Source organism: Ptychodera flava, chromosome 5 (genome assembly GCF_041260155.1).
Source record: "Ptychodera flava strain L36383 chromosome 5, AS_Pfla_20210202, whole genome shotgun sequence".
Lineage (NCBI taxonomy): Eukaryota > Metazoa > Hemichordata > Enteropneusta > Ptychoderidae > Ptychodera > Ptychodera flava.
In genome coordinates, this window is record NC_091932.1 from 8,862,397 (window position 1) to 8,889,307 (window position 26,911).

Sequence of the window (26,911 nt, forward strand, 5' to 3'; positions counted from 1 at the left end):
AATGACATATGTCACACACAAGTTGTCACTGGACAGTAGCTGGGCATTTATGGAGCACATCGAAAGAGAGAAGGTCATTGACTCCGCCTCATGACTTTTCCAAAAGAAGCCAGGCTGGGGTAACGCTAAGGCAAAAACTCATATTGTTTCCACCAATTGTCTTTAAAGTAACAGAAGCTTTTCCAAAGCTTATATTGACGGGTGTTTATGACCAATCCAACTGTCTCCGGGTAAATGAATGGCCGGTCAGATTATAACGTTTGACGTATTCTTGGTGCAGCTAATAACAGAGGGCAACACAATGTGATCGACACAAGATTGCCTTCAACCAAAGAAGAGTCAATCAAAACCAAAAATATAAACCCTTTGTTGTAAAAAAAACTCAACCTCATTAATAACCAGGTGAAGGGGATCCTCGGAGGAAAGTGCCACAGCAACTAATGGCACTATAGTTCAGAGAGTGTTCATTATCGAACGAAAGGTGAAAGCTTGTTCTTTGCTTCTTTATATTACTGTGTCTGGTATACATGATAAACATAAAACATAAAACATGACACCACGGGGCATTGCATAACCACGGTCGTCTGGCGCAAAGCATGTATACCGTGGCTGGACAGTGAGCAGAAGAATGACTCTAGAGTGCACAGCGCCATCATCGTGTAGTTGGGGAAAGTGAACCCATTCACAGGGCATGCGTATTCAATTACTAATCTATACATAATGATTTTTTTGACCTCATAACAAAAAGGCAAGCAAAGCAAACTTTAAACGAACGTAGCTGCATCTTGCCAGTTAGTCCTTCTATATCACACAGATTTTTTTGCAAGAAACTGGTACTGTTAAGTTAGGGGAGACAGCTGACACACTGGACTTAAGTTGGCAATACATGTACAACTCTCAGAGAATATCTTTGAAACAATTGTAAATTAACAGAATATTTTCAATCATTAAAACGTTGCATAAACTTACCCTATTCTGGCAGTGCATTTCGAAATCAATTTATTCGATTTAAGAGGTGAATGATTTGAACAGGCGAATGCCCGATTAAAGGTTGCGGTGGCCACTGTCTCATGAAACAACAAGATGTATGGTGTGTCTTCTAGGGGAACAGATACCGTGCTTTATAGTTTGCAGGAGGGTTGGCAGAAGAAAAGAGTAGTGACATCAGACTCACCTCTTCTTTCAAGGTGTATGTAAGATATATCTCTGTTCATTAAATTACCAACATTGGCTGTTGGCTGTTCGTACAAGTAGCACATTGAATGCGACGGGCTGAAGTCCAGAGACTTGCATTTAAATATCTCCACTTCAACACATGCTGTGACGCATTCAGATAGGGTTGCATTAGTGACTCTTCTCTGGAAGCCGCTGGCAAGCATATTCGTGTTTGGGTAAAGCTTGAACTTCAAATTTAATAGTTCTATTTCGAAATCTGTATGGTAACAACAAATGGAAGTTGAACGTTATTTGCTAAGTGATGTGACTGATTTAATTTCAGCAGACTAATTGTGAAATCATTAAAGAACCCCAAGATCACCAAGAACTGCTAATTCCGAAAAACAACAAGGACCTCTACAAGTTTAACAGTGCTCATTAACGATTAAACAATAAAGCACGCCCAGCGTCGGTATACCACAAGGTTTTGATCAGTTCTCGACACATATGCAAGAGCGATAACGAGTGCATATATGAAGTGAACTGGTCAAAACCGAGTGGTATACCATCCCTCAGTGTGATTTATTGCTATTATATCATAACAGTATATTTAAACTCGTTCATGGAACGTCAAAAATGGATTTTTCTCTTGCCAGGAGCTCACGCGTGTGCTAACCTTGCGATATCGCGAATATACAGGGGTTCTTTTCACGTCTCGACCAATCAGATCGCTGTATTTGCGCCATGAATATACTGTAAAGTTATCAGTATGATATAATATCGTATAGTACATACTGACCGCGATATTGCTCGACAAACAGACTATAAAGACCAGAAAAAATGAGCGTCAACTCCTCTCAATTTAGCACCCCTTTGTAAAGGATACAACCATGCACTAATAGTATCAGCAAAAATTGCCACTAAACTAATCGTCTTTTGTTTATTTCCTTTATTGCGATGGCAATGTGTATTTTAATATGCACCCTATTCAGTATGAATAGAAGTGTTCAATTAATGATATGCGGTGGTGTTGTCATTTATCTTAAATAGCACAAAGTAACAAGATACACGGTATCTGATTGGGTATAACAAAAATGCTATCTCTATCTATGTACATGTTAAACAGCTCATGAATTGCTACAATCGGTATGAAGCTGTGATTTTTTAAAGTTTAAATCATATTCTGCAATGGAAAACCCAAAATAAACTACAGAATTATAACAACTAATTGGAATTTCGTGCCTGCATAACTTTTTTCAACAATGCATTTTCAAATATACACTTAACATAAGTCAGGTAATTTATGCCCATACGATGGAAGTCCGAGTTTCGCTGTGCAACAATCTAGCTGGTGAGGCCTTCGTGCTACTGTTATTGCAACTATTGGCTTACCATCGAGAATCCTTGTGAACCGGACGTCGTCTCCTAGCATCGGTAGTGTCTGGCTCCGGTCCGAAGAGTTTGAACTCAAGTAGCATGTGCGGTTTTGAATCGAGTAATCAAAAAACAAACAAAGGAATTCACTGCATTCTAGACACATGGTGGCGCACTGCGTTTCGGTCATCTCGTCATATTGGAGATCATATACAAGGTCTTCGAGCGAAACAAACGAGGCGTTGAACTCGCCCAATACGTGTTCTGGTCATAACATAAACGAGAGAAGAGAACATAATAAGTGATAAAAATGCATGTAGACAGCTTGGCAAAGCTTTGCTTGACAGGGAAGGACAACGTTGTTGCTTCCATAAGCAGCTTTCTGAAAGTGTGCTCCACTGTGATCAAATTCGGTAAGTCAAACACGCAAATACCTGGCCTGGGAGCATTAGTGAGGAAGACCAAAGACATAATAGTGACAATTTGCGGACAAAGTAGCCGTAGACAAGAGGTTTTTGGCACTTTTTGTAGGCTACAACCTTTCTCTCCACATTTGTTCCCTGCTTGAAATATATTAAATGGGCAATTTTGAAAGGAAAAAATAGCAAACGCCTTTAAACTAAAATTTTTAAACTTTTGCCCATGCTTCCTGTAATCAAGAAAAAACTCCGTGGCTAGCGTGTAAAGCCCGTGTGTTACAAAAGGTACCTGTAATACACTCGTCTCGGTCGAACTTTATGTCGCAAAGTTCGTATTCAACATCGTGGTCAGTAGTGTAACACCAAGCGGTCGACCTTTCTCCGGTTGGGTTGCGGCAATAATTATGGTCCCCTATACCACGCTGGTGATAAAATATCGTATCATATGGATGGGCGTGAGGAAACTGCTCAGTCCATTTTTGACAAGTGCGACCAGAAGTGGTAGTACTCATGTATCCTCGATAATCAGTCGCCCTTGCGTTGTAGAAGCATTCGATTCCTATTTAAAAAAATAATAGCAAATTAGACGACCATGTTAAAGTTCTCGACACAAGACATTTGGAGTTGAATTGCCCTGTATTTTTGAGAATATGCAATGTTGTAGATTTTCTTAAAATCTAATATGGCTGCCAAGGTTATTGTGATCAATTGAAGTCCAAGTGTACTGTGCTCCCTACTCCTGAAGAAGATGTGAAGTTTAAAGACGATATGAGTACTAGATTCTAAGAATAGGAGTGACGAAAGAAGTAGAATTCGAACAAAAAAGCGCAATAGATGGGCCACACCTAGCACCTTTGGGCCCCTAATTATCATATATTATAGCCATTGTTGTGTTTATTGCTAAAGTCGTTGTCAATGTATGGCAAAATTGTACTCGTCTGATAACCTGCTTACCTAAAACCGTGCATGACATGTTCCGTTCTCCAACGTCGCAATAGTCCCACCTTACAGGCAGACTTGTGGTGTAGCACCATGGACCTGACGACTGATCTGGGTTTCTGCAGTAATTGTGATCTCCCAAACCAGCATTGAGAAATAAATCGGGGGTTCTTGAGTGCGCATGTGGATATTGCACCGTCCACTTTTGGCACGTAAGGCCAGAAACTGTCGTTGATACAGTTCCTCGATAGTCGGAACCTTTCGGGTCGGAAAAACATTCTGACAGTACTGTGACAGATTTTGCAGGGGATGGACATACTGACTGACGTAGTCCGACGTCGCAAGATTCATACGAATCGCCATAAATCGTAGTGTAACACCATGGTTTTTCGGCGTTATTAGGATTCCGGCAGAAGTTGTGATCGCCGATTCCGTCACTTGTGTTGAAGACGACATCATCTGGTAAGTGAACATCCTTCCATGATTTACACACATTTCCGGAAATAGTAACGTAAGCAAATCCTCGATAATCGGCTCCATTCTTAGTCATATAACACTCCTTTTCTGTAACGATAAGATTTCAATGTTATAAGCTACCAATAGACAGTTTCAATTTATATAAAATACATTCCAATGTCAATACTCATTCCATGGTACTAACTTCACCTTTTCGCAGAATTTTCGTTTCAATGGCTTCTTTGATTGTCAAACGCGACATTTGAATCTGAGACTCATTTCATGAGTAAAAAAAGGGAATTTTACACCACATCACATTTCATGTAAAACACCGCTTTCGACCATTTAATTCACAATGACGCTAGATTGGGCCATTAGATCAATGGCAAAAGAAGCAATTCACCTTGCAGTTCTCATATCATCTCCTTCAGATAGGCCTTGTATTTTACATGAAAAAGTTAGTTCAATATAAAATGTGTGTCTGTATTGCAAATACATAGCTATAATGGGAAAGACTTAAAATTTTGTTCAAACTTTCCTAAAACTATTTCAACCATTCTCTTTCAAACTAAAGAATAAAATTCTGGGGTCAACGTGCAAAATATTGCTACTAGAGAAACAAATTACCCAAGATTTACCAATATTTGAAATTCAAAATAGCCGCCATCCAAGTGTTAAAGAGATAAGCCACCAAAACTTCCATCAGCCGTGTAGAGGTTTATAATTATGCCAGAAAAGCGTCAATCATTACTTTTTGCACAAAATGTGCGATTTGTTGAAGTTATGCCAGAAAATAAATATTAAAATCAGGCAATATTGAGACTTTTCTACCCGATTTTTGCGCGGCCATACTGTGTACTTCCTTCGTAAAGCGTTCCGGGAGAAATGCCCGGATGATGGCGTAAAAGTTTCGGGGTTTGGTCACTGGTTAGGGGTCCGATCTTGGGAGTCTCGTCAACAAGTTAGATATAAACATGCCTTCATGTAAGTAGTACGGATGTACCAATGATCCTGAGCGAGATTTCGACCAGGCATTCATCATTCCAAACCCGAACAAAAGAACACGCCCTTACAAATTGTGACTACTCAACGTTAGCACTGACATACGTTTTCAAAACCATAAGTACAGTGCAAGTTTTGCGTATGCGAAGAGAAAGACTTTGTCGGCAGTTTGACGATAAACAGTCAAATAGGGATTAGGGAAAAACCTTCAAGATGATCCTGTACCACAAAACTACTGGGAAACAAATTCATCGGCAAGGTTGAAACAGATGGCATCAAAGACGATTGAGAGAGAGAGAGAGAGAGAGAGAGAGAGAGACTCTCCGTAACAGAACAGAAGTTTATAGTTTGAAATATTATGACTTTTCTGTACCGCCGGAGTTTTGTTATAATCATCTTTCTTACAAAATAATTGCCTATTATTCTTATTTTTATTCGGATTAAATCGCATTGCTATTGTCACGTAGCGTGGGCGGTAGACGTATAAGAGACGGCACGATACACCGAAATATATTCTGAGTCGTAGCACTTTATTCAGCTGAGTAACGTAAGGTTACACGGTAGAACTTCTATGTCTCACACTAGTCTAATAATAGGCGTCAGTCACGGTCAGTGTCGTCTCGAGCGTCGCAACAGGTTCTCTCCTTTAACACACTAAAATGCAGAGTTTATATTGGGTGAATATCTGGCTTTGTCATGACTTTGGTATGCGTCTATCATTATCTAAAGAATTAACTAAAGACAGTCGGCATACGTGCAAAGGACAGGAAGCTCGCTGTCATCAGTACATCTGTCAACATAACGCAGGAGGTCCTGCTTAAGCCTCCGGTCGGTGTTAATGACTTAAGCTGTTGTTAAAACAATACATTCACTAAAGACGGATGAACGGTTACATAAAACAAGGGAATCGTTCTCACGATGCACCACGTGCAGAAGGGGTTACTATAGGTCACTGTCGGTCGTTCATTGTCAGTCATACAAACTAAATTCAAGTCATAAAATATCATATAATATTAACTATCGAGTGGCTACATCACACCTCCCAACCAAGATCGAAAGGCGTCCTCGCTCGATCTACAAATCAAAAACAATAAACACTAATCAAATCAAATCAGATATCATACTGAAAATTCTATGAAAAAGAAAATCACGAAAAGTTCTAAATTCACTAGTCTAAAGTTCATTCATGTCCGAGATTCGTATTCAGTAATCAGTCCTTTGTCCAGTATATTATCAGGCGGTTCCCACGTGTCATCTTTAGGGCGGTAACCTTTCCATCTGACACGATAGCGGGTTTCATGACGACCGTCCGAATTAGTTACAGTTCGGTGATCGACAATTCTCAAGGCCTGATACACATCATCAGTTTCGTTGTCATCGCCATTACTTCCGGTAGTATCAAGTATGGGATTCTCATTAACATTATCGCGGTCAATAATGTCATTAGTGTCTATTACAGTGTCATTATTTTCCGTAGGGTCAATTACAGAGTCAGTATCGGTATTTCCATTGTCAAAGTCCGGCAATTCATGTGGTCTATTGTTAGGGTCCGTATATGGTTTCATTCGATTCACATGCACAACTTGTTGCTTGCGTCGCGAATCACACGTGGCGAGGCGATAGTTCACAGGTGTTACTTTTTCCACAACACGATAGGGACCATGCCATGGGTGAAGTAACTTTGGTGATAATCCTCGTTTCCTAACAGGTGTATACAACCATATTTTATCTCCAATGTCATAGTTAATGTCCTTAGCGCGCTTGTCATACTGCATCTTCTGCTTTTGCTGCGCTAACTGGATATTATCGTGGACAAGTGGCTGAATTTCACACAATCGTTGAACCACTGTCTCACCATAGTCCTTAGGGTCAGTGAAGGTCGTTGTCGGCTTAGTGAGGGTAACATCAATTGGTAATCTCGGTTCTCTTCCGTACAATGTATAGAAAGGCGACTCCTTAGTCGATTCCTGCTTACATGTCCGGTACGAAAACAATGCCATTGGCAAATATAGATCCCAGTCAGTCTGATTATGATTGACGTACATACTTAATATCGTCATAATCGTCCCATTAAGCTTTTCAACCAATCCGTCTGTCATCGGGTGATAACTAGTAGTATGTAATCTTCTCGTACTCATTAATTCACAAGTCTTTTGCACCAATGTCGACAGGAAGTTTCTACCACGATCAGACAACAATGTCCGAGGCGCAGAATGTCGGGCAATAATCTCATCGACTAACAGTCGGGCAACAACATCCGCAGTTGTCTTTTCAACGGCAAAGGCTTCAGGCCAACGTGTAAGATAATCCGAAAACACAATAATAAAGCGATTACCTCGTTCAGTAGTTGGAAGTGGTCCTAATACGTCAACAGCTACACGATCAAAGGGGCCATCAACAGGTATAGGCTGTAACGGTGCAACTGGTAAATTCTTTGGAGTCTTTTTCGTAGAGCAGTCAACACACGATTTACACCAGTGTTCAATGTCTTTAAACATTCCAAACCAATAGAATCGTTCTTGTATCTTACTGTACGTCTTGTGGAACCCTAGATGACCTGAGGTGACCTCGTCGTGGCATGACATCATCACTTCATCCTGCAGGGCGCGAGGAATGACAAGCTGTTTACGCACGTCTCTTCGCCGTCTCCCTGGGGCGGGCATCCACAGATGATACAGTACACCATCGTCGATAACATACTGGTCAGCATATAAAACAACTTTCCTAGCCGTCTTCGTATCGGTAGGAAGTTCATCATCGATCAAATACGATATAAGCGGTTGCAAAGTCAAATCACGTCGTTGCAATTCTCTAACTCGGTCTAATTGAAGTCCAGGGCTGTCTGTCGCTGCGATGATGAAGTCACGTGCACTTTTGTCTTCATCATCGTCTTGCGGTCGTCTGGAAAGTCCATCTGCATTTCCATGTTTTGTCCCTGGGCGGTGTTGAATTTCAAAGTCATATTCTTGCAAGGTCAATGACCAGCGGGCGAGTCGTCCTGTAGGCTCCTTAATAGTCATTAACCATTTCAGTGGGTTGTGGTCAGTAATAACAGTGAAGCGTCTACCATATAAGTATGGTCGGAAATGCTTAATCGACCAAATTATGGCTAGAGCTTCTTTCTCAATCGTCGAATAGTGTTTCTCATGTTTTGTCAAAGTTCGGCTAGCATAAGAAATAACAACTTCTTTCTTATCACGTACCTGTACTAAGCAAGATCCAATGCCAGTGTCACACGCATCTGTATGCAGAACAAAGGGTTCATCAAAATCAGGGTATCCGAGTATTGGTGTTGAAATAAGCGCTAACTTCAAAGTGCGGAAAGCGTCTTCACATTCGGTACTCCAATTAAACACATTGTCCTTCATCAACAGTTTGTTTAGCGGTGACGTCACTTTGGCAAAGTTCTGCACGAATCGTCGATAATATGATGCTAATCCAAGGAAACTTCGTAGTTGACGAACATCCTTTGGGCGCGGATAGTTCTTTACTGCATCAATCTTCTTCGGATTCGGTTTAATTCCATCTCGGGTCACAACATGTCCCAAGTACTCGATTTCAGTCTTACAGAAGTGACATTTCCTACGTTTCAATTTCAGTCCGGCTTTTCGAAATCGATCGAAGACCTCACGCAAATGGCGGAGATGCTCATCGAATGTTTTCGAAAACACAATGACGTCATCAAGGTAAATCAGGCATATTTCCCATTGAAGTCCAGCAAGTATTAATTCCATTAAGCGTTGAAAGGTACTTGGCGCGTTACATAATCCAAAGGGCATAACATTAAATTCATAGAGTCCGTTGTATGAAACAAAGGCGGTCTTTTCTCTATCTTCCGGCGCGACCTCAATTTGCCAATATCCTGATGCTAAGTCCATAGTTGAAAAATAACGTGCTTGCCCGAGGGCATCCAGACTATCGTCGATGCGCGGCAGCGGGTAAACACCCTTCTTCGTAACATGGTTAATTTTCTTAAATCAACGCAGAAACGTTGGATTGGTCCGCCTTGGCAACAAGAAGAATAGGGGCCGACCATGGGCTCGTCGAAGGTCGAATAATGTCATTGTCCAACATAGACTTAATGTGTTCTTGTACAACAGGTCGTTGACTGGCGGGAACGCGATATGGGCGTTGCTTAATCGGAGGATGCTCACCAGTGTCAATACGATGTTGTACAATATTTGTCTTTCCCAAATCGTTGTCATTCTTCGCAAATACGTCGTCATATTCCAATAATAGCTCATCCAGCTGTCTTGTCTGTTCGGCAGACAAATCTGTCGTCTCGCACACATTCACGCGGCTCCTCGAATTACCACCATCGGGCAACACCTCATCCGGGCCGGTTGCCGGTAATTCGCCTGGGTCGCAATTTCCTCGGTCCTCGTCAAGGCACGTCTGCCTAGAACCGGCAATCACTGGGTGATCATCATTATTACACACGTCATCATTTTCAGCACCCATATTTGCTATACACGCAATAACATTATCGTCGTCAGCAGTTTCAAACACACCAAGGTTCGTACATCTGTATATCTTCACAGGCTTATCTCTTGGGTTTACAACTAGAACAGGGGCACGCCCATTATTTACAGTCACGAAGGCCCTTGCCAAGCCAACGCCCAACTTAACATGATCACGTGGGCGCGCTTCCACAATGCCACAATGTCCATCGTCTACATCTATAGCTGCCATGAACTGTTTTTGTGAATGGGCAGGAACTACTAAAGTTTCTAAGGCGACTACCGAACAGTCTTTCACACGACTTTTACTACGGCCACCATTAACTTCCAGCGGGGTATCGCATCCCTCTACGGTGGCTTGTTGTTTAGTGAACATGATGTCAAGTCCGATATCATTCATTAAATCAGCTCCGATCAAACAGTCATACATGGAATTTGCAATAACATAAGCAGGATAGGGAAATTTCTTACCGGCAATCTCGAAGTCGACTTCTATTCTTCCCACGATGTTTAGTTTGTTTCCTTCCAATGTTTTCACACAAATTCCAGACGTCTGCAACAGCGGCTTATTCCTCAAACTAGGCAAAGTTTGACGTAACTTTTCACTTACTATCGTCGTTCCGGATCCAGTGTCCGTTAACATCTTGACATCATCATCACCAATCTTTCCGTCAATACTACAGCTATGATTAATTGTTCCAATAACATAAGTCCGTATTTCGTCCTCATTATCGTCATCGGTGTCTACTTCTTTTGTATCTATTAATCCGGGGACATCATCAAATTTTACGTCTGCCATCCGGTATCCCCTCGTCCGACGGCAGTTTCTAGTTTGACGAATTCTGCTGTTGTCGTGGTTGAAATTGACTTGCTTGCTGCTGTTGTTGTGGCGGGAACCAAGGTGGGTTGAATTGTGCAGGCTGCTGTGGCTGAATAAATGGATATCCAGCGGTCGGCTGCATTTGCTGGGACATTTGCGGCTGTTGTCGCTGATTTTGGCGATCAGGACAATGACGCTGCACGTGCCCAACACGGTGACAAATATTACAGATCGGCAACCCATCGGTGGTTCGCTGGTTTCTGCCGGGCGCACCTCTATTACGTTGAAAACGTCTATCTCGATTGGCTGTGCGGTTAGCTGGGGCAGATTTATCAGCAGAGTCAGAATTCTTTTCTAACGGGGCATTAATTTTCTCCATCTTTTCGTCTATCATTGTCTCCATTCTCTTCATCAAAGTCTCTAACATCGATTGCATTATATTGTCGGAAGTGGGCGGTAATGTACAGCAGCCACAGTCTTGTCTTCTTGGCTGGCTGATTTAGCATTGAAGGGGTCTAACGTGGAGAATAATGAAACATCACCCTTACCGTTGACAAGTTCTTCGTTGCACTCTTCGGCTTTTGCAACACGTACGGCCTCTTCAAACGTAACAGGGTCTTTTGACATCACCATTCGCTTCAGAGACGAGCGCAATCCACGGATGAAATGTTCTCTCATGAGCTCAGACTGAAACTACGGGCATATCCATGTGAGCACGCAGAGTCAGTCGCTGTATAATTCTAGCGAATTCCTCTACTGGCTCACCTGGCTTCTGATTGCGGTTATACAGTTCGTTGTAGAAAAGTCTCTGAGTTTCTTTTGGTAGGAAATTTTCTCTCAGGCCGCAGTAACTTGGTCATAGTCGTACTTGGTATGATCGTTCAAGTCATTCCAAAAGTCGGCTGCAAATTCTCGTAGATAGGCCGGCAAAATCTCGGCTTTTCTCTCGTCCGTCCACCTATTAGCTCTGGCGGCTCGATCAAACTCTTTAAGAAAAGTTTCAACGTCGTCACCAAGTCTTCCATAAAATCGTGATGGAGTTACAACAGTGCGGGCTTCGGTATATCCGGCCATATCAGGATATCTTGCAACAGGGGTGTCGATTGATCGTTGTCTACGGCCTGGCATAATAATACTAGCAATGTTCAAGCAACAAAAATGTACGTACCAATCCTTCGAAAGATGAGCGGCACCAAAATCACGTCGAGTAGAAGGCGCTGGCTTGAGTCGATCCAAACCGCTGAACACCAAATATGTCACGTAGCGTGGGCAGTAGACGTATAAGAGACGGCACAATACACTGAAATATATTCTAAGTCGTAGCACTTTATTCAGCTGAGTAACATAAAGTTACACGTTAAATCTTCTATGTCTCACACTAGTCTAATAATAGGCGTCAGTCACGGTCAGTGTCGTCTCGAGCGTCGCAACAGGTTCTCTACCTTAACACACTAAAATGCAGAGTTTATATTGGGTGAATATCTGGCTTTGTCATGACTTTGGTATGCGTCTATCATTATCTAAAGAATTAACTAAAGACAGTCGGCATACGTGCAAAGGACAGGAAGCTCAGCTGTCATCAGTAGGCCTACATCTGTCAACATAACGCAGGAGGTCCTGCTTAAGCCTCCGGTCGGTGTTAATGACTTAAGCTGTTGTTAAAACAATACATTCACTAAAGAGGGATGAACGGTTACATCAAAGGTCACAAAAATAAACAAGGGAGTCGTTCTCACGATGCACCATGTGCAGAAGGGGTTACTATAGGTCACTGTCGGTCATTCATTGTCAGTCATACAAACTAAATTCAAGTCATAAAATATCATATAATATTAACTATCGAGTGGCTACATCACAATATTTAAAACATAAGTTTACGTGATTAACTTAAATCAGAACGTTTTATTTTTGCGCAGTCGTGTTTGCACTGCATCAACGGAACTAGTGCCCACGCGTCACAACACCGGAAATGATCCACATTGTATGTTGAAATGCGTACTCTAGACCCAAGACAGTGGTGTCAAAGAGTTCAGGAAAGAGATCGATCGACTTTCGTAACTAAAATTCACATCATACTAGAGGGAATCATTTCTTGTGCATGCTGAGTTACTGAGACATTTTGTAAGTCGACTTTAATACTCTGCCGTCTGAAGTCTTTTCTTCCTTTTAAACAAAATATGGGCGCCGCAAAACAGCGACGGCAATTTATGATTTTGTAGCGTCGAAAAGTACTTAGCGATTTCGCCGTTAAAATAAACAATTTATAATAAGCGAAGTTTGTAGCATCGAGTGCGAAATTACAATGAATTTTTCCCGAACAAACCAATCACATGGATTTCTCGTACATTTATGTGATTGTTACTTGTATTATACCGTGACTTTGTGGTTCGAAGCAAGCGTACGCAAGAACATGCTGGTCGGTTTCGACACAGTATAGCGTTGGCAGCATACAAACGGCGACTCGAATCCGCGATTTTAATAAGCTCATGACAAGCTGAGTTGTGACAAAGGACAATTTTCGTATATTTTTATGTCTGCACGTTGGCAGGATAAACTGAAGATTCATTTAGTGTTTCGTGGAAATTAAAGTGTGTTGCAGTTTAATTTAGTTCCTTGAGAACATCAAAGTGTGTAGAATATTTATTATCACATACCTCGAGCCACGTTCCTGTGTAACGCTATAGGGGAACACGCATTTTTTATGATGATCACATCTCGCTGCAGGTGTAATATAATTTACTATATTAGCGTTACATCACGCTCTTCTTCTTACGAGTTACGCCCAATTGGTATCGTATGTTGCGCCACAAGTTCTATAGGTAAACAAATGACATCATTATACTAGATCCGAAGGATGCGCCCACCAGTGCCGTAATAATCTTTACGGCCCTGATACGGGTTTTTGAGGGTCGAGGTTGTACGACGGAAGGGCCCGATCGTGCGATTTCCCCAGAGCGTTACACAGAAACGTGGCTCGAGGTATATGATAAAGATTATTGTTTTGCTTGATGGGGGACACTCCATTTAGAATCGACAGATGAGCCCTTCCAGTTGTCCGTTTTGTCTCCGCTCCTCCCTCCCCGATGTGGAACTGTGCTTAAAATCAGTTTGTGAATCTTTCACTCCTTTTCCTGTTATAAATTTATATCGACTGGAACACTAGCACTTTGAATTGGCATTTTCGATAAACATTCTTTGTTATAAAAGGAGTCGTCCATATTTTGAGACCAGAATTTCAAAGAAGCTAAAGAAGTGGAGCAATTTCGGCATCCAGATTCTCTTCGGACGTTTGAAATCTAACATCGCTTGCTGTCAAGTGATAATAGCTTGCAATACTGATTGAACGTTTTGTCCGAAGATACATCAATTCGGCCCCATAAGTTCGAGTTCATTTCGCCACATTGCAATCGAAGATCCGTTCAGTTCCATGCAATAAAAGATATGGTTTCCGATTGTAACTTGTACGGTGTCCTACGATAAACGTTGGAGCCACGTTCCCTTATTTTACTTCAGATTCTGTCGATGTGTTCATCTGTATTCGTCGGAAACACCAGCTTCGAAATCCTGCAGTTCGGAATCGCTGCATTCTGGTTCAAAGTTATAAGGTTGAAGGCCAGAGGTGTATCCATATCATAGTGCTCAATACAAACTTACAGCAGATCAGACCCCTAGTGATACCCCCTAACTTTCTCAACCAAAACATCAACTGTACGTCATCAAAGCTGAAGCCTCTCTGAGAAATTCCGATAGGGTGCGCTTTCGAACTGCGAAAATTGCGTTATACACAACATGATAAACATTAATTTCGAAGAATAAACAGCACATTTCTCAACTTTTCATCATAAATGTTACAGAGCTAATCTCACTTTTAAAGGCGACACCAATCAATATTAAAATTTAATTTTTCATATTTTTTTATATCTTTGAATTTATAATAAATTAATATTACCAAATTAGTTATAAATATGTTGACACTATTAATTGTAAGATTTGTACGGCAGGATTTGTAAATAAAATTTGTTTTTATGATTTTACATGGGTTTACATATCAAAAAATTATTAAAAATTCTTTCAAATTTCAAAATGTGATTTTTTCAAAAAGTACTTCAAATACAGGAAAATTATGCTGTACAAATCTTATCTGTAACCTTGTTAATAGGCTGTTAAAATTCCATGTCCATATCTCATTTCAAAGGTTGGATTTAATTGGTATAAAATTATGTAGGAAAACTGTTATTCTGTCAAAATTGTTGAAAACAAGCCATATTTGCACCCTCTTTTGAAGTCAAAGAGCAGTCTTTTTGGTTAATCTCACTTTTGACACCTCTTTGACACTCAAAGAATCTAAAAATGCATTTATAATAGCAGTCATGCATTCTGAATGCAAGCACTGCCTTGTCAAACTTTCCTAAAAAACAGTAAAAATGACTTTCCCTTTTCAAACATTTTTTAAAAGCTAGGGGACCTCTACCATACTTAATACACTAAGGACTCCCCAACCTCCTCTTATTTGGTCAGTTTTTCAGAAGTTTCAATGGGCTATAACTCTGCAATGCTTATGACCCCAAATGTCTAGTTTTTTTTATTCCACAGAGAATGTTGACTTCTTTCATGTTTTAATAGTTTTATTGAAGTTTATAACTGACGCTCTAGCCTTTACCGCTACCTTAATATTTGGGTAGACTATCCCTTTAACGTTATGGATAAGAAATAAAAGTTTCGATTCCCGAAAAACTCAGACGGTGACAAGTTTTCTTACACCAAAAATGACCACAAAGACGGCAATGGCGATTATAATGACGATACGACTGAGGTAACATTGCAAAGCATTACTATGGTGATGTTTGGTGTTGTTATTGCACTGATTAGGTCGATACGATGACGATAAACAAATCTCGATTGCGTAGTGACGATATCAATATGACGTATCAAAAATACCGCTTTAAACTAAGAAATTAGGTGGGATAATGTCGACGTATTTTGCATTTCTTTTAGGGCTTTACATTTGTATTTAAGTTACATCAAAGGTAAGTTCAACCTACTTGGATCAATGCACGGCGGTTCCCTGACATCACAATATTCCCACCTTACATCCGGGTCAGTAGTATAACACCATGGCAACTCTACTCCGTCTGGGTTACGGCAAAAGTTTCTGTCTTCGACACCAATGTCTAGATAACGTGTTGGTGAATGGGGATAGTTCCTCAACCAGTTTTGACATGGCCTTCCAGACACGGTGGTCGATTTGCTTCCATTATAGTAAAGACCGGTTGGATCAGCTGAACAGTCAATTTCTACTGGCGTTACGGTTTTTGGTCCTGGACTAGGAATCGGTACCGTTGTGGTTTGCGCCTTTGGCTTCAATGAAAGACACTGCAATTTCGGTAAGCCTACTGCACACATTTCTCTGACTTCGCTTTTGTCACTCGTATAGCACCAAGGCATAGCTGCACCATTTGGATTACGGCAGTAACTGTGATCACCAAGCCCTTTGCCAGGTGCTGTCGACGGAGTAAACCTAAATTTTGATGGATCTAAGGAACTCCAATTTTCACAAAGAGCCCCGCTTGATGCAGTAAACATAAAGCCGCGATAGTCAGACCCATCCTCCTGTGCATAACATTCGATACCTATAAAAAGCAAAAGGTAAACATGCACAATCCTGCACAGTGACCATGATTAAAGGTTATTTTGATTTCATGAATGTCTCCCTATGGTATGCACAGTAATGACTTCGACCGGCAGACATAATGGTGTTTATTTAGGTTATGGCCGGTTTAGCATACTTTCTAGCTACTGGTGACAGTATTTGGCAAAACGTACTTGGCAAAAAATAAGTTATAAATTGTGAGCATTTTCTAAAAACCAAATTTGGCGTCAAAACTGCTCCAACATTCCAGGTAAAGCATTTTCAGATCCGTGGGTTATTGTTGTAGACCACATTTAGTTGGACAATCCTGAACAACTTACAGTAAGTCATGGAACAGGTGTCCTGAATGTGTAAGCGTAGCCTGCTAGCATGCCAGCTTGTTAGGATTAGGAACGGTCAAAATTGACAAATTCGCTGTACAATTGTAGGTGATGCAATTTGGTAAATCGCTTTATCAAGTCATAATGTGGTACGTATACGGTGTCACTAGGCAGTTTCTCCACAACATATCGATATCTACTATGGAACTTCTTGAGAGATCTTGTCAGTCTACTTTCCAGATAACATTATCCCTGAAGAAAGTTTTTGAACAAACATTCTTTTCTTTTCATACTGTCAGGTAAGAATTATGTTACCTCTATGGTGTTTCCCGATGACAATAACACGTTAAGTTTGCTGATTACTTTAATACATATATCGTATGTGAGCATAAACAATTTAACGCCCCAACGAGGCTTTGTTTGCAAATCGGTTCCCCGGCTACAAAAAGTGAGTCCTTTACTCACCTCTGCGATCATAATAGTCGTATGTGAGGTCTTTTATCAAGGGAATGCCATCTACTGTATAACTTGCATCATGCAACCAGCAACGACTTGTCAGTGCTTCATAAGTGAAAGCAAGGCAATGAGAAGCGTCCAAACATAGCAGTGCACACTCTTCAGTAGTTGTTTGTTGAGGCTCAGTGACCAATGCCGTCTTCGTGATTGGAAAGCGTTGGAACTTCAGCGCCGTATTGTTGCTCAGGGTGCTGAAATCTACGTTGACGACAACATATGGTTGACAATAATGGAATTACCCGCTGCTAGTAATGGCAGTCGACAATTGTTAGAATATTTCTGTGTACTCTTAATGACTCCATGCAAATTGAAAGAAAATAGTTGATTAAAAATGCTGCATTTAACTTTCGCTATCCTTCAAGGTAGAGTTAGAACAAATGTGCGAAGGTGTGACAAATGGGCAAAATAAAATGCCGCTTCGACACCATGGCCTTGGCATTTACACTTCACTAGTTTTCAGTGATATTAATTAACTTTTAGCTTGTGAATAGCCCTTATCACTACCTGTGTGACGTAGAACAGCACAGATAAGAAATCTACATGACCCGTGTTCTATCTACGGCATCATGTCGGTACTTTTTTCAGCCTTGACTACAGACCCCCACCCACCCATAACTGTTTTGGCAGCGTTCCCTAATACATGGACTAGACAGTAGCATAATACATAACCTGCTTATACTTCATTGAAGAATAAAAAAATATGGTATGGTTACCGGTTAAATTAGCTACCTCATAATTTCATTAGGAAAGTGATCACCATGAAATTCGACATTTGGCCCTTTGTTTCCCCGGCTAAAACGAACACCGGAAGCCAACTACACTTTTTTGTCGTCTAACGGCTACAGAGGGTACGAAATCTGCTGTAGGACTGTTACAGTGCTACTGTCCTCACGTCCCTACTCAAGTCGGACGGGGTAGCCTGTTTTACTGTGCCTGAAAGGAGATTCGAACTGGACGAAGACAATCGCGAGATATTTGACTTAGCCGAATATATATATATTATATATATATATATATATATATATATATATATATATATATATATATATATATATATATAATCTCCCAGTATCCGAACGAGTGTGACGTCATCGAAGACGAGGGTTTCCCCCAACATAGCGGCAGTATCCCTCCGAGCCGATAGGCGAGGAGGGATACAGCTATGTTGGGGGAAACCCTCGTCTTCGATGACGTCACATGAGTGAGAAATACTGGGAGATTATATATTTATCACATGCATAGACCCACTTTTTTATTTTCACTTTCTCGCGCGATGTAATTTGGACCTTTATTATGTCGGCGTGGCGGATGAAGTGGTACGGCTCCAGCTGATTCCGTTCACATTCGGACGCACGTTCCTCTCGATGCGTCAGAGTAGTCTCTCGCTGTCGGATTTTCCGTGCAAAACTTGAATGGATATAGCCGTTATCAGCGACGACAAGGGAAAGGAGGATGATATAGTATCTTCAGATGTATTATTTTGTTTGAAGGTAAAGTAATAATGTAAATAATGCAACGAAATTTAGCCTTGTCGTGCTGTTCATAGCGGTGCTTACACGTTGTTTACACTGTACGATTCGAACGAACACGCTGTGCAATACTGCAGTCGTCATTTTTACTGCTGTCAGTTCCTGACTTCGGTCATAATATATGAATAAAACCACAATTGAACTGTATCACATCGTTCTTGTTGGTCATTTATGCAACCACACTGTACCTCCTATCGAGCTGTCGACGAAGTGGCACAAGCTTCTGAAAACCGCGTTTGCCGTACGTTACTACAGTAAACATTCTCGCTTTATTACAGCCTACCGCAGAAGTTCAACAGCAATACAGCACTTTGCCGATGCTAAAAATTTAACCCGTCACCTGACAGGATGAGATGTTGATTTTGATACATCATATTCTTAATATATATGTTGGATTCTGGTTCGGTGATAAATTGGTCGATTTTGAGCGATGACTCGGCTGATAAGGCTCGTGACGAGATAGCACAGTAGTAGTACAGTGGTAGTAGCAAACGTAGGGAGCAGACGACAGTGAACGCTCTCGTTTTCCCCAGTTGAAAAAAAAAAACAAAAAACTTTCACAATCATCGCTACCAAAAGCCTTGACGTTTTCGCTATGTATTACCTTTACCGCATTTTTAATTAAACTCCTTTATGCCCACTCAATTTTCATCTGCACGAGAATGCTTACAAACAGTTTCAGTAGAAAAAAAAGTTCCGACCCGTATACCCCTACTTCTGACGTCAGAAGTAGGGGTATACGGAAATCCTGTAAACCGTATACCTATAGTGTGATGTCACACTATAGGGATAACTGGGTCTATGTATGTGATATATATATATATATATATATATATATATATATATATATATATATATATATATATATATATATATATATATATAAACTGTTCTCCTTTATCAAGAAACTGTCATATTTATAGTGGAGGAAAGTGCAAAAGACGAAAAACATTCTTACCATGATGAATCCTCTCATAGTATACGTAGTCATTATCGTCTGTTAGAAAGAATACGATCGTGTCCTTGTTTCCAGGGTTGATATAGCACTCTCTATTTACGTAATCGTAATCAAACGATAGACATACAAACTCGCTGAAACGTAAACACGTCAAGGCACAGATCTCACTTGAAGCGTTTGAGATCATAATCGCACCTGTTGGGGACAATCGTTTGGAGTTTGTTGTCTTGAAAGCCATTAAACCTGAAAATAAAATTTAAAAAATGTTGTTAGGATGGTGTAAAATGTCTGAAACCTTGAATAAAATGTTGCTATTGGTATATGAAGCAACGATGGCATTTCCCAGATTCGTAAAACACTGCTGGTGTGCAGCGGTAGGTCATATCTGTCAATATGTACACTAACATAAAGAGTCTGAAACTAGCGCTACCCAGGACAATTGTGAAGCTGCTTGACCAGTTAGAAAGGATTCAATAATTAACTAATCTATAGTGACCTTTAGCGTATTACTGAAGCAATTATCGCAATTCGCCGTTTAAGCGACTGAGAAGTTTTAGAAGTTACATGAAATTGCCGACATTTACCACGAAATTGTCACTATTGTCTGTGATTTCTAGCTTTACGTAGACTTGCAGCCATCATGTAAGCGTCCTAACAGCAAGGGTCACATACATTGTATATCAATTGTTGTTTATCTGTTATGTACTTTTTGAATATGCTGTTGATCTGATACCCAAGCCATTATTTCTATCTTGACTGTATGCGTAAAATTGATATAAAATGCATGTGTTGACTACTCCTAAAAGTTCTTTGTGTGACTGCTGCCAGTCATAGACAAGCTGGTAGTCACTGATAATTGCTGCGAATTCAAGCAATCTTCAAGCAATTACAAGTAGATGTTAAAAGGTCCCGGGTGTGCAAACAGCAAGCTGGGACAATTTCTGCAGGACGCCGATGACGTCGAAGTGGAGAGTACAATGAAGTGAATTCAATAAGGCCGCAACATTACTTTTTTGCGCGATAACTTGCATATTGGATTAGCAACGGATAATTAGAAGTTTTACAGTTGTCACAAAATAAATTATATATGCACAGTAAAGAATATATAATTTTTAATATCCTGTACATGTCTAAGGATGGATAGGCAATAAGGCCAGAAAAAGAGTTCGTCCTCAGGAGGCCTTTGACACTGACTCAGCCTGGTAATTACATCTTATACATACCACATGTAGTGAAGTGCTCATCACTACCATCTGGACAGTCATCAATGCCATCGCATACCATATTAAACACCTATTGCCTGGTCATGAGGGCTATAGCGCCCGTCTATTACCCCGAGGGGCCGTGCGTTACCAGAAACACATCGCTATTCCCCGAGGCCGTAGGCCGAGGGGTTTAGCGATGTGTTCCTGGTAACACACGGCCACGAGGGGTAATCGACGAGCGCTATAGCCCGAATAAAGACCAGGCTATAGGTGTTTTATAACACACCACATGTCATGTTGTATTGTTATATAGTTTATAATGTGTTTTGATATTTTGCACGGCAACAATCCATTGTGACAAGTTTACCGGGCGATGTTTCCACAGCGGTACGTACGTGGTACCACTATCTTTCAAAAAATATTCTAAGCATACCTAGCGACATCCTTAGTTGCACTTTAATCTTTTCCGTCGATGAGCTGTTCAAGTTCCTACGCTGTTGGAATGTTGGAAAATGTTGGAAAATCTGTTTTAGAGAATGTGTCGTCACCTATCCCGGACGCACATCACGTTCTAGTCACCCGCCATTGTTGCAAAGCAGCAGACGACACTACGGTCACGTGACCGGGCACTTTTCCAAATTTGGTCAGAACTATTTCCCTAGGGAAATAGCTTTTCAAAAAATACCCTCTGACGTCACTTTTGTCGATCCGATGGGGACTAGACGTATCTATTTTCTCGTCACGTGACGTATTCTGGCGAATCGCGACATGGAATGAGCATGTGGTGTGTTATATTAAGAGTTATACAAGTACCAGTTGGATCATTGCATTTAAATTTGTCTTCGATGCAATCTAGTATAAAAGCATATAGGCCAAGTTGAGCGCATTGCAAGACTCATTATCGTATGGAGAGTATGAAGTGAACCGTTCGACAGAAAAGTCGAGCCAACTGCGTTCTCTATTTTGTCAACATGTGACCTATATAAGTTGTCGAAAAGATAAACGGAAACAAATCTTTTTTCTTTAGTTCAGGAAAGTAGTTGGTGAGTAATTTTACCGCAATTTGCTTCATCTTCGCCATGGTAACAGTCTGTCTTCCTATCACACTTCCAACTTTCTTCAATGCAGTATCCTTTAGGACTACCAGATAGGCAACGAAATTGATCACTGCCACACGTACCTAAGTACAATAACATAAATTACGTTTCCTGCATTCTGCAATCCTCAAAAAGACAGACTTAGATTTTCCTTATCTCGTCCGCCTTGTTTAAATGATTTGGTCGTACGATTTTATACGATCTTAGGTAGATTTGAATAGACAAATAATATTTGATTTTGGATGAGGACATTGAAAGACTTATGCAAAACATTTATTCCAAGGCGTATATTGATCAACAGATATTATTTGAAGTTTTCCATGTGATTATCGAAGCGTGTCTTGAAAGCGTTATGACTGAAGCATATATTAACTTCCTTCCTGATGACCCTCGTTAGATCGAGAGTCAACTTTCAACCGGAATGTAGACTTATCCAAGCAATTACGTTCAGCTGGTTCGCGGCAACGATTCTCTTCTTATGTGCATGTGATTTAATTATAGAAACCATACACTCCATGAGATGTAGCTCAATTTAACAGTTTTTCTATATAGTACATGTATCTTGTGAAGTTTACATTGATTTGGGAAATGGTGATCAAGAAGTGAATATCTTGCCGATGTTAAAATCACTGTTTTCAGCGAAAGACGGTTCGAACCAAGTAAAGTTACGTCGTAATGTATATTATCCACTATAAGGGCATACATAGTCGAGGTTAGAGATGATATTAAGGAGTCATCAAAGATTTTTATTGTTTTCACTCTAGGCCATTAAGGAGTCGTGTGTATATTAGCGATGATGCGTATGTAAAACAAATGAAATGCCTACAGATAGAAATTTCTGAAGCCTTAAGTCAGTGGTGACGACAATGAAACAGAATCTCGCCTTTGGGTCTATATTCCTCAAAGATATATTATATAGGGCTCAGCCCTAGGTGTCGCGCCAGGGGTTAAGATTGGCAATGTTATTTGTATTGATTCATGATAAACTGTAATTGTTACTTCATAAACGTTTATATGACAACTATGCCCAGTTTCCCTCTGATGAAAGCAGTTCACGTACTTACACGACGTCAAACCCTGCAGCAGGGCAGGTATAGATTTTCTGTAGCGTGTAAAAATTTTGGACAAAAATTGGCAATTTTTACAATGATAACAGCCTATGGCGTTAAACAAGGGACGTATTATGCAATAATTATCATTGCAATGGTAACCGCACTGCCCACCTTCCACTTGCAAGCTGAAAACTACAGCGTTCCGTCTAAAAACTTGCAATTTTTGAATCTAATTATTGACACAGGGGGCGCTCTTCTATAATTCAATCCCAGCATTCTTTGCGTATGCCCCCGTTCATATGCACGACAGTTTTCTCCGTTTATCTGTATCAACGATACTTTGTATCAGCGACAAGGTGTATAATAACATTTACTGGCTAATAAAAGAGGTATATTTTATAAAAGGCATGTTATATCATAATAATTTGTTTCGTATTTGTTTATTTACGAGTACTCAAAAAAAAAACATGGCGGCGCCCAATGAGAAAGAAGGGTACACTTCCGGTTACTCGCATAGTATATTATGAATAAGCGCATGCGTAGTCAGTAAGCCGCTGGCGCGACTATTATATCGATTTTATTTGAGCATCGATATCGTTATCATTGTCGTCATCATTATTAGATTGTACTTTCTAAAGTCATGCAATTATGTATCATTATTGGGCTGATTCCAATACGAAGTTATCGTCCTACTCGACCTTGTCTTCTACATATTCTCATTTCAGAAAAATTACGTACTTTGCCGTCGTATTTTGAATATTATGAGGTTAATACCGCAAAGGAGGCACGAGGACATTGGCGCAGCGTATCGTCCGACGTCAAGCACAGGGCGATGCGCGGCACCAATGTCCGAGTCCATCCATTGCGGTATTTTCGTGATAACCTTATTATTATACATCTTACATTCGTCTCGTGGGGCATCAAATCGTCAGAGTAGTGACCGTTTTTGTGCAATGTCAACAAGTTTTCTTCCGATGAGCGCGCGCGATACATGTCCTGGCACTCATCCAATGCTCACTTCACCAGTGAACGCGAAGTCACAGGGGATGGGGTGCCTGGAAACCGTACGTGTTTCGGAACGGGCGTTCCGTACGGCTCGTTTAACCTACTGAAAATTCTATTGTTCCCGATGGTAGATGTATAATGATGTATATTATCATAGACAGTCGAGAAACAGAATAGGAAGCTACGGTATTTCCTTTGAACGAAATATGCTTGAATAAATTACTTTGGAGTTGCATACCCATTGATAAACAAATCCAATTACCACCCAACTGTCGTACAATCTCTTAAAACATGCTTGCAGGCCTTACATTCAGTGTGTCACAAACACACCTTTTTCCTAACAGAGAATATATCCATTCAGAAGGAAAGCAATGTTTCTTTGTCGCAGCTAGGAATAAATCAATCTTTGGGATAAGGGAATCCGACTTCAATCGGAAAGACAACTTTATGCTGAAGATAAGTTCAATGAAGTTTTTTCACTGCGAACTACCGGATGTCGAGCAGCGGCTATCGCCCAGCTGATAATTATGCAAAAATAGACTCACACGTTCTGGCTCATCGCTTCTTCACAATCCTTTTGTTCTTTGCGGTAGCTTCCCATCCTCTTTCTCGACTGTCTATGATATTCATCACGATGTCAACATCACGATGTCAGTAGAAATTGAGACCAGTCGCCCTTTTCTAAGTCACGTGAGGCAGTTAAGACAGTCATCGGTCAGCAACAGCGATGCACATTTTTTGGAGAATATTACTACTTCTGTGTTTACAAAATCTTTGATTCACTGAACAAATAAGGTAGAACGCACCTCGGGGACAGACATTCGGACTCTCAAACTTTTACAGTTCTCTTCTGATATACCACATGTGGGGGTTCATTTTAAAGCTCTTGGTGAAAGAAAACTTTTCACCGGCTTAGTTTTTTGAAATTCGAAAATGTTTATTTTTCGCCATAGAGTTAACACAGGGATGGCGGCCATTTTGAATTTCTAATATCGGTAAATCTTGGGTTATTTGTTTCTCTAGTACCAAAATTTGCACGGTGACCCCCTATTTTTATTCTTGATTTTGAAAGAGAATGATTGAAAGATTCCTTGAGGAAAGTTAGAGCAAAAGTTTAAGTCTTTTACTTTCGAGGTGCATATTACCTTAACAAAAAGGTATTTTGACATTTGACACGATATAATAACATAACTCTTGTCAGTTTGGGCATAGTTTTTCGAACACCCTGATAAATATTCCACAGAAATAAAAAATAAAAACATTTTGACTAATTCGAATAATAGGTAGATACACAACTGCGATATAAAAATATATCAGGGCTAGTAACCGTATCAGTGTTTCTTTCGTGAGAATGGCATTAATCTACTTACCATATTCGCAGTCTTGTTCATCGCTCATATCTTGACAGTGGTTGATGCCGTCACAGACAAGGTACTGTTTGATGCAGAGTGCACCATTTTTTGCTCACGTGTTCACACACGTGAGCATATGTCGCAGCGATGTCTGTCTGTCTGTCTGTCTGTCCGTCTGTCTGTCTGTGTGTCTGTGTGTCTGTCTGTCTGTTGGTCCATTTTCTCAAAAACGGCTGAACGTATTTCAGTCAAATTTGGTAGACATCTTCAGAATTCAAATGGCTAGAACTGAAAAGGTTTTGGTGGGCGTGGCTTGCATATTAATGAAGTTATCACAGTTTTAATTTTTCTGATACATGGTAGTCTATGGGAAGCCAGTATCTGTGGTTTGAGGGCGCTATCCCCACGTTACACTCTGGCTAGACGATGCTGAAATTAGACTCGGTTTCGGATTCGGATTCGGTTTCGGATTCTAGAGACTGAAAGAAATTTTATATTTTCAGCCAATTGTTACACTGTGGAATACTGGATTTTCCTTACTTTCCCTGGACCCTTTTTTCAGCTAAAATAATATCTAATCACACTAAACAAAGTGAAAATAAGTATATAGGGATAACTTAGCAATACAAATTTTTTGACAAAATGTCATGTGATCTCGATGACCTTTGACCTTAAATATGAGTATATGTCCATAACTCAGTAACCACAAGTGCTACACCCTTCATATTTGGTATGATGGGAGACCTTATGACATCACATCCTGTACCTTATTAATTATGTGCATATCTAATTGTGAGCCAGCAAATAGAGCTAGAGGTCTGATTTTTGGTATATAGGTATAACTTAGCAATACAATTTTTTTGACAAATGTCATGTGACCCCAATGACTTTTGACCTCAAATATACATATATGGCCATAACTAAGTAACCCCAAGTGCTACACCCTTCATATTTGGTATGATGGGAGACCTTATGACACCACATCCTGTACCTCATTAATTATGCGCATATCTAATTCTGAGCCAGCCAATAGAGCTAGAGGTCTGATTTTTGGTATATAGGGATAATTTAGCAATACAATTTTTTTTACAAAATGTCACGTGACCTCGGTGACCTTTGACCTCAAATATACATATTTGTCCATAACTCAGTAATCACAAGTGCTACAGCCTTCATGTATGTATGGTATGATGGGACAGCTTATGACGCCACATATTGCACCACATTAATTATGTGCATATTTATTTTGAGCGCGCCAATAGAGCTAGAGGTCTGATTTTTGGAATATAGGGATAACTTAGCAATACAATTTTTTTGACAAAATGTCAGGTGACCTCGGTGACCTTTGACCTCAAATATACATATTTGTCCATAACTCAGTAACCACAAGTGCTACAGCCTTCATGTATGGTATGATGAAACACCTGATGACGCCACATATTGTACCTTATTAATTATGCGCATATCAAATTTTGAGCGAGCCAATAGAGCTAGAGGTCTGATTTTTGTATATAGGGATAACTTAGCAATACAATTTTTTTGACAAAATGTCACGTGACCTCGGTGACCTTTGACCTCCATACTACTATACATATTTTTCCA

At 40.3% G+C, this 26,911-nt stretch overlaps 1 protein-coding gene and 1 long non-coding RNA gene across 2 annotated transcripts; both read right to left on the reverse strand.

Annotated features, from left to right (window-relative positions):
- Positions 1-504: 504 nt before the first annotated feature.
- On the reverse strand, positions 505-20,882 carry LOC139132690 (plasminogen-like). Its single transcript, XM_070698957.1, has 9 exons — positions 20,822-20,882; positions 19,599-19,841; positions 17,061-17,309; positions 15,668-16,255; positions 3,903-4,451; positions 3,238-3,507; positions 2,548-2,793; positions 1,175-1,432; positions 505-518 (listed from the first exon to the last, which is right to left on the reverse strand). Exons 1-9 carry the CDS (start codon positions 20,880-20,882, stop codon positions 505-507), a joined length of 2,478 nt encoding a protein of 825 aa, XP_070555058.1.
- A 712-nt stretch (positions 20,883-21,594) lies between these two features.
- Positions 21,595-25,418, reverse strand: LOC139132466 (uncharacterized). Its single transcript, XR_011552310.1, has 3 exons — positions 25,328-25,418; positions 21,861-21,983; positions 21,595-21,655 (listed from the first exon to the last, which is right to left on the reverse strand). It is a non-coding gene; the product is annotated as an uncharacterized lncRNA (long non-coding RNA).
- Positions 25,419-26,911: the final 1,493 nt, after the last annotated feature.

Bases quoted from the DNA above. Each gene is read 5' to 3' on its own strand.
- LOC139132690 (XM_070698957.1), bottom strand. From the start codon at position 20,882: ATGGTATGCGATGGCATTGATGACTGTCCAGATGGTAGTGATGAGCAC. The intron at 19,842-20,821 runs GTATGTATAAGA...TTTTATTTTCAG, and splicing joins TGAGCACTTCACTACATGTG to GTTTAATGGCTTTCAAGACA. The intron at 4,452-15,667 runs GTAGGTTGAACT...TTATCGTTACAG, and splicing joins ACCGCCGTGCATTGATCCAA to AAAAGGAGTGTTATATGACT.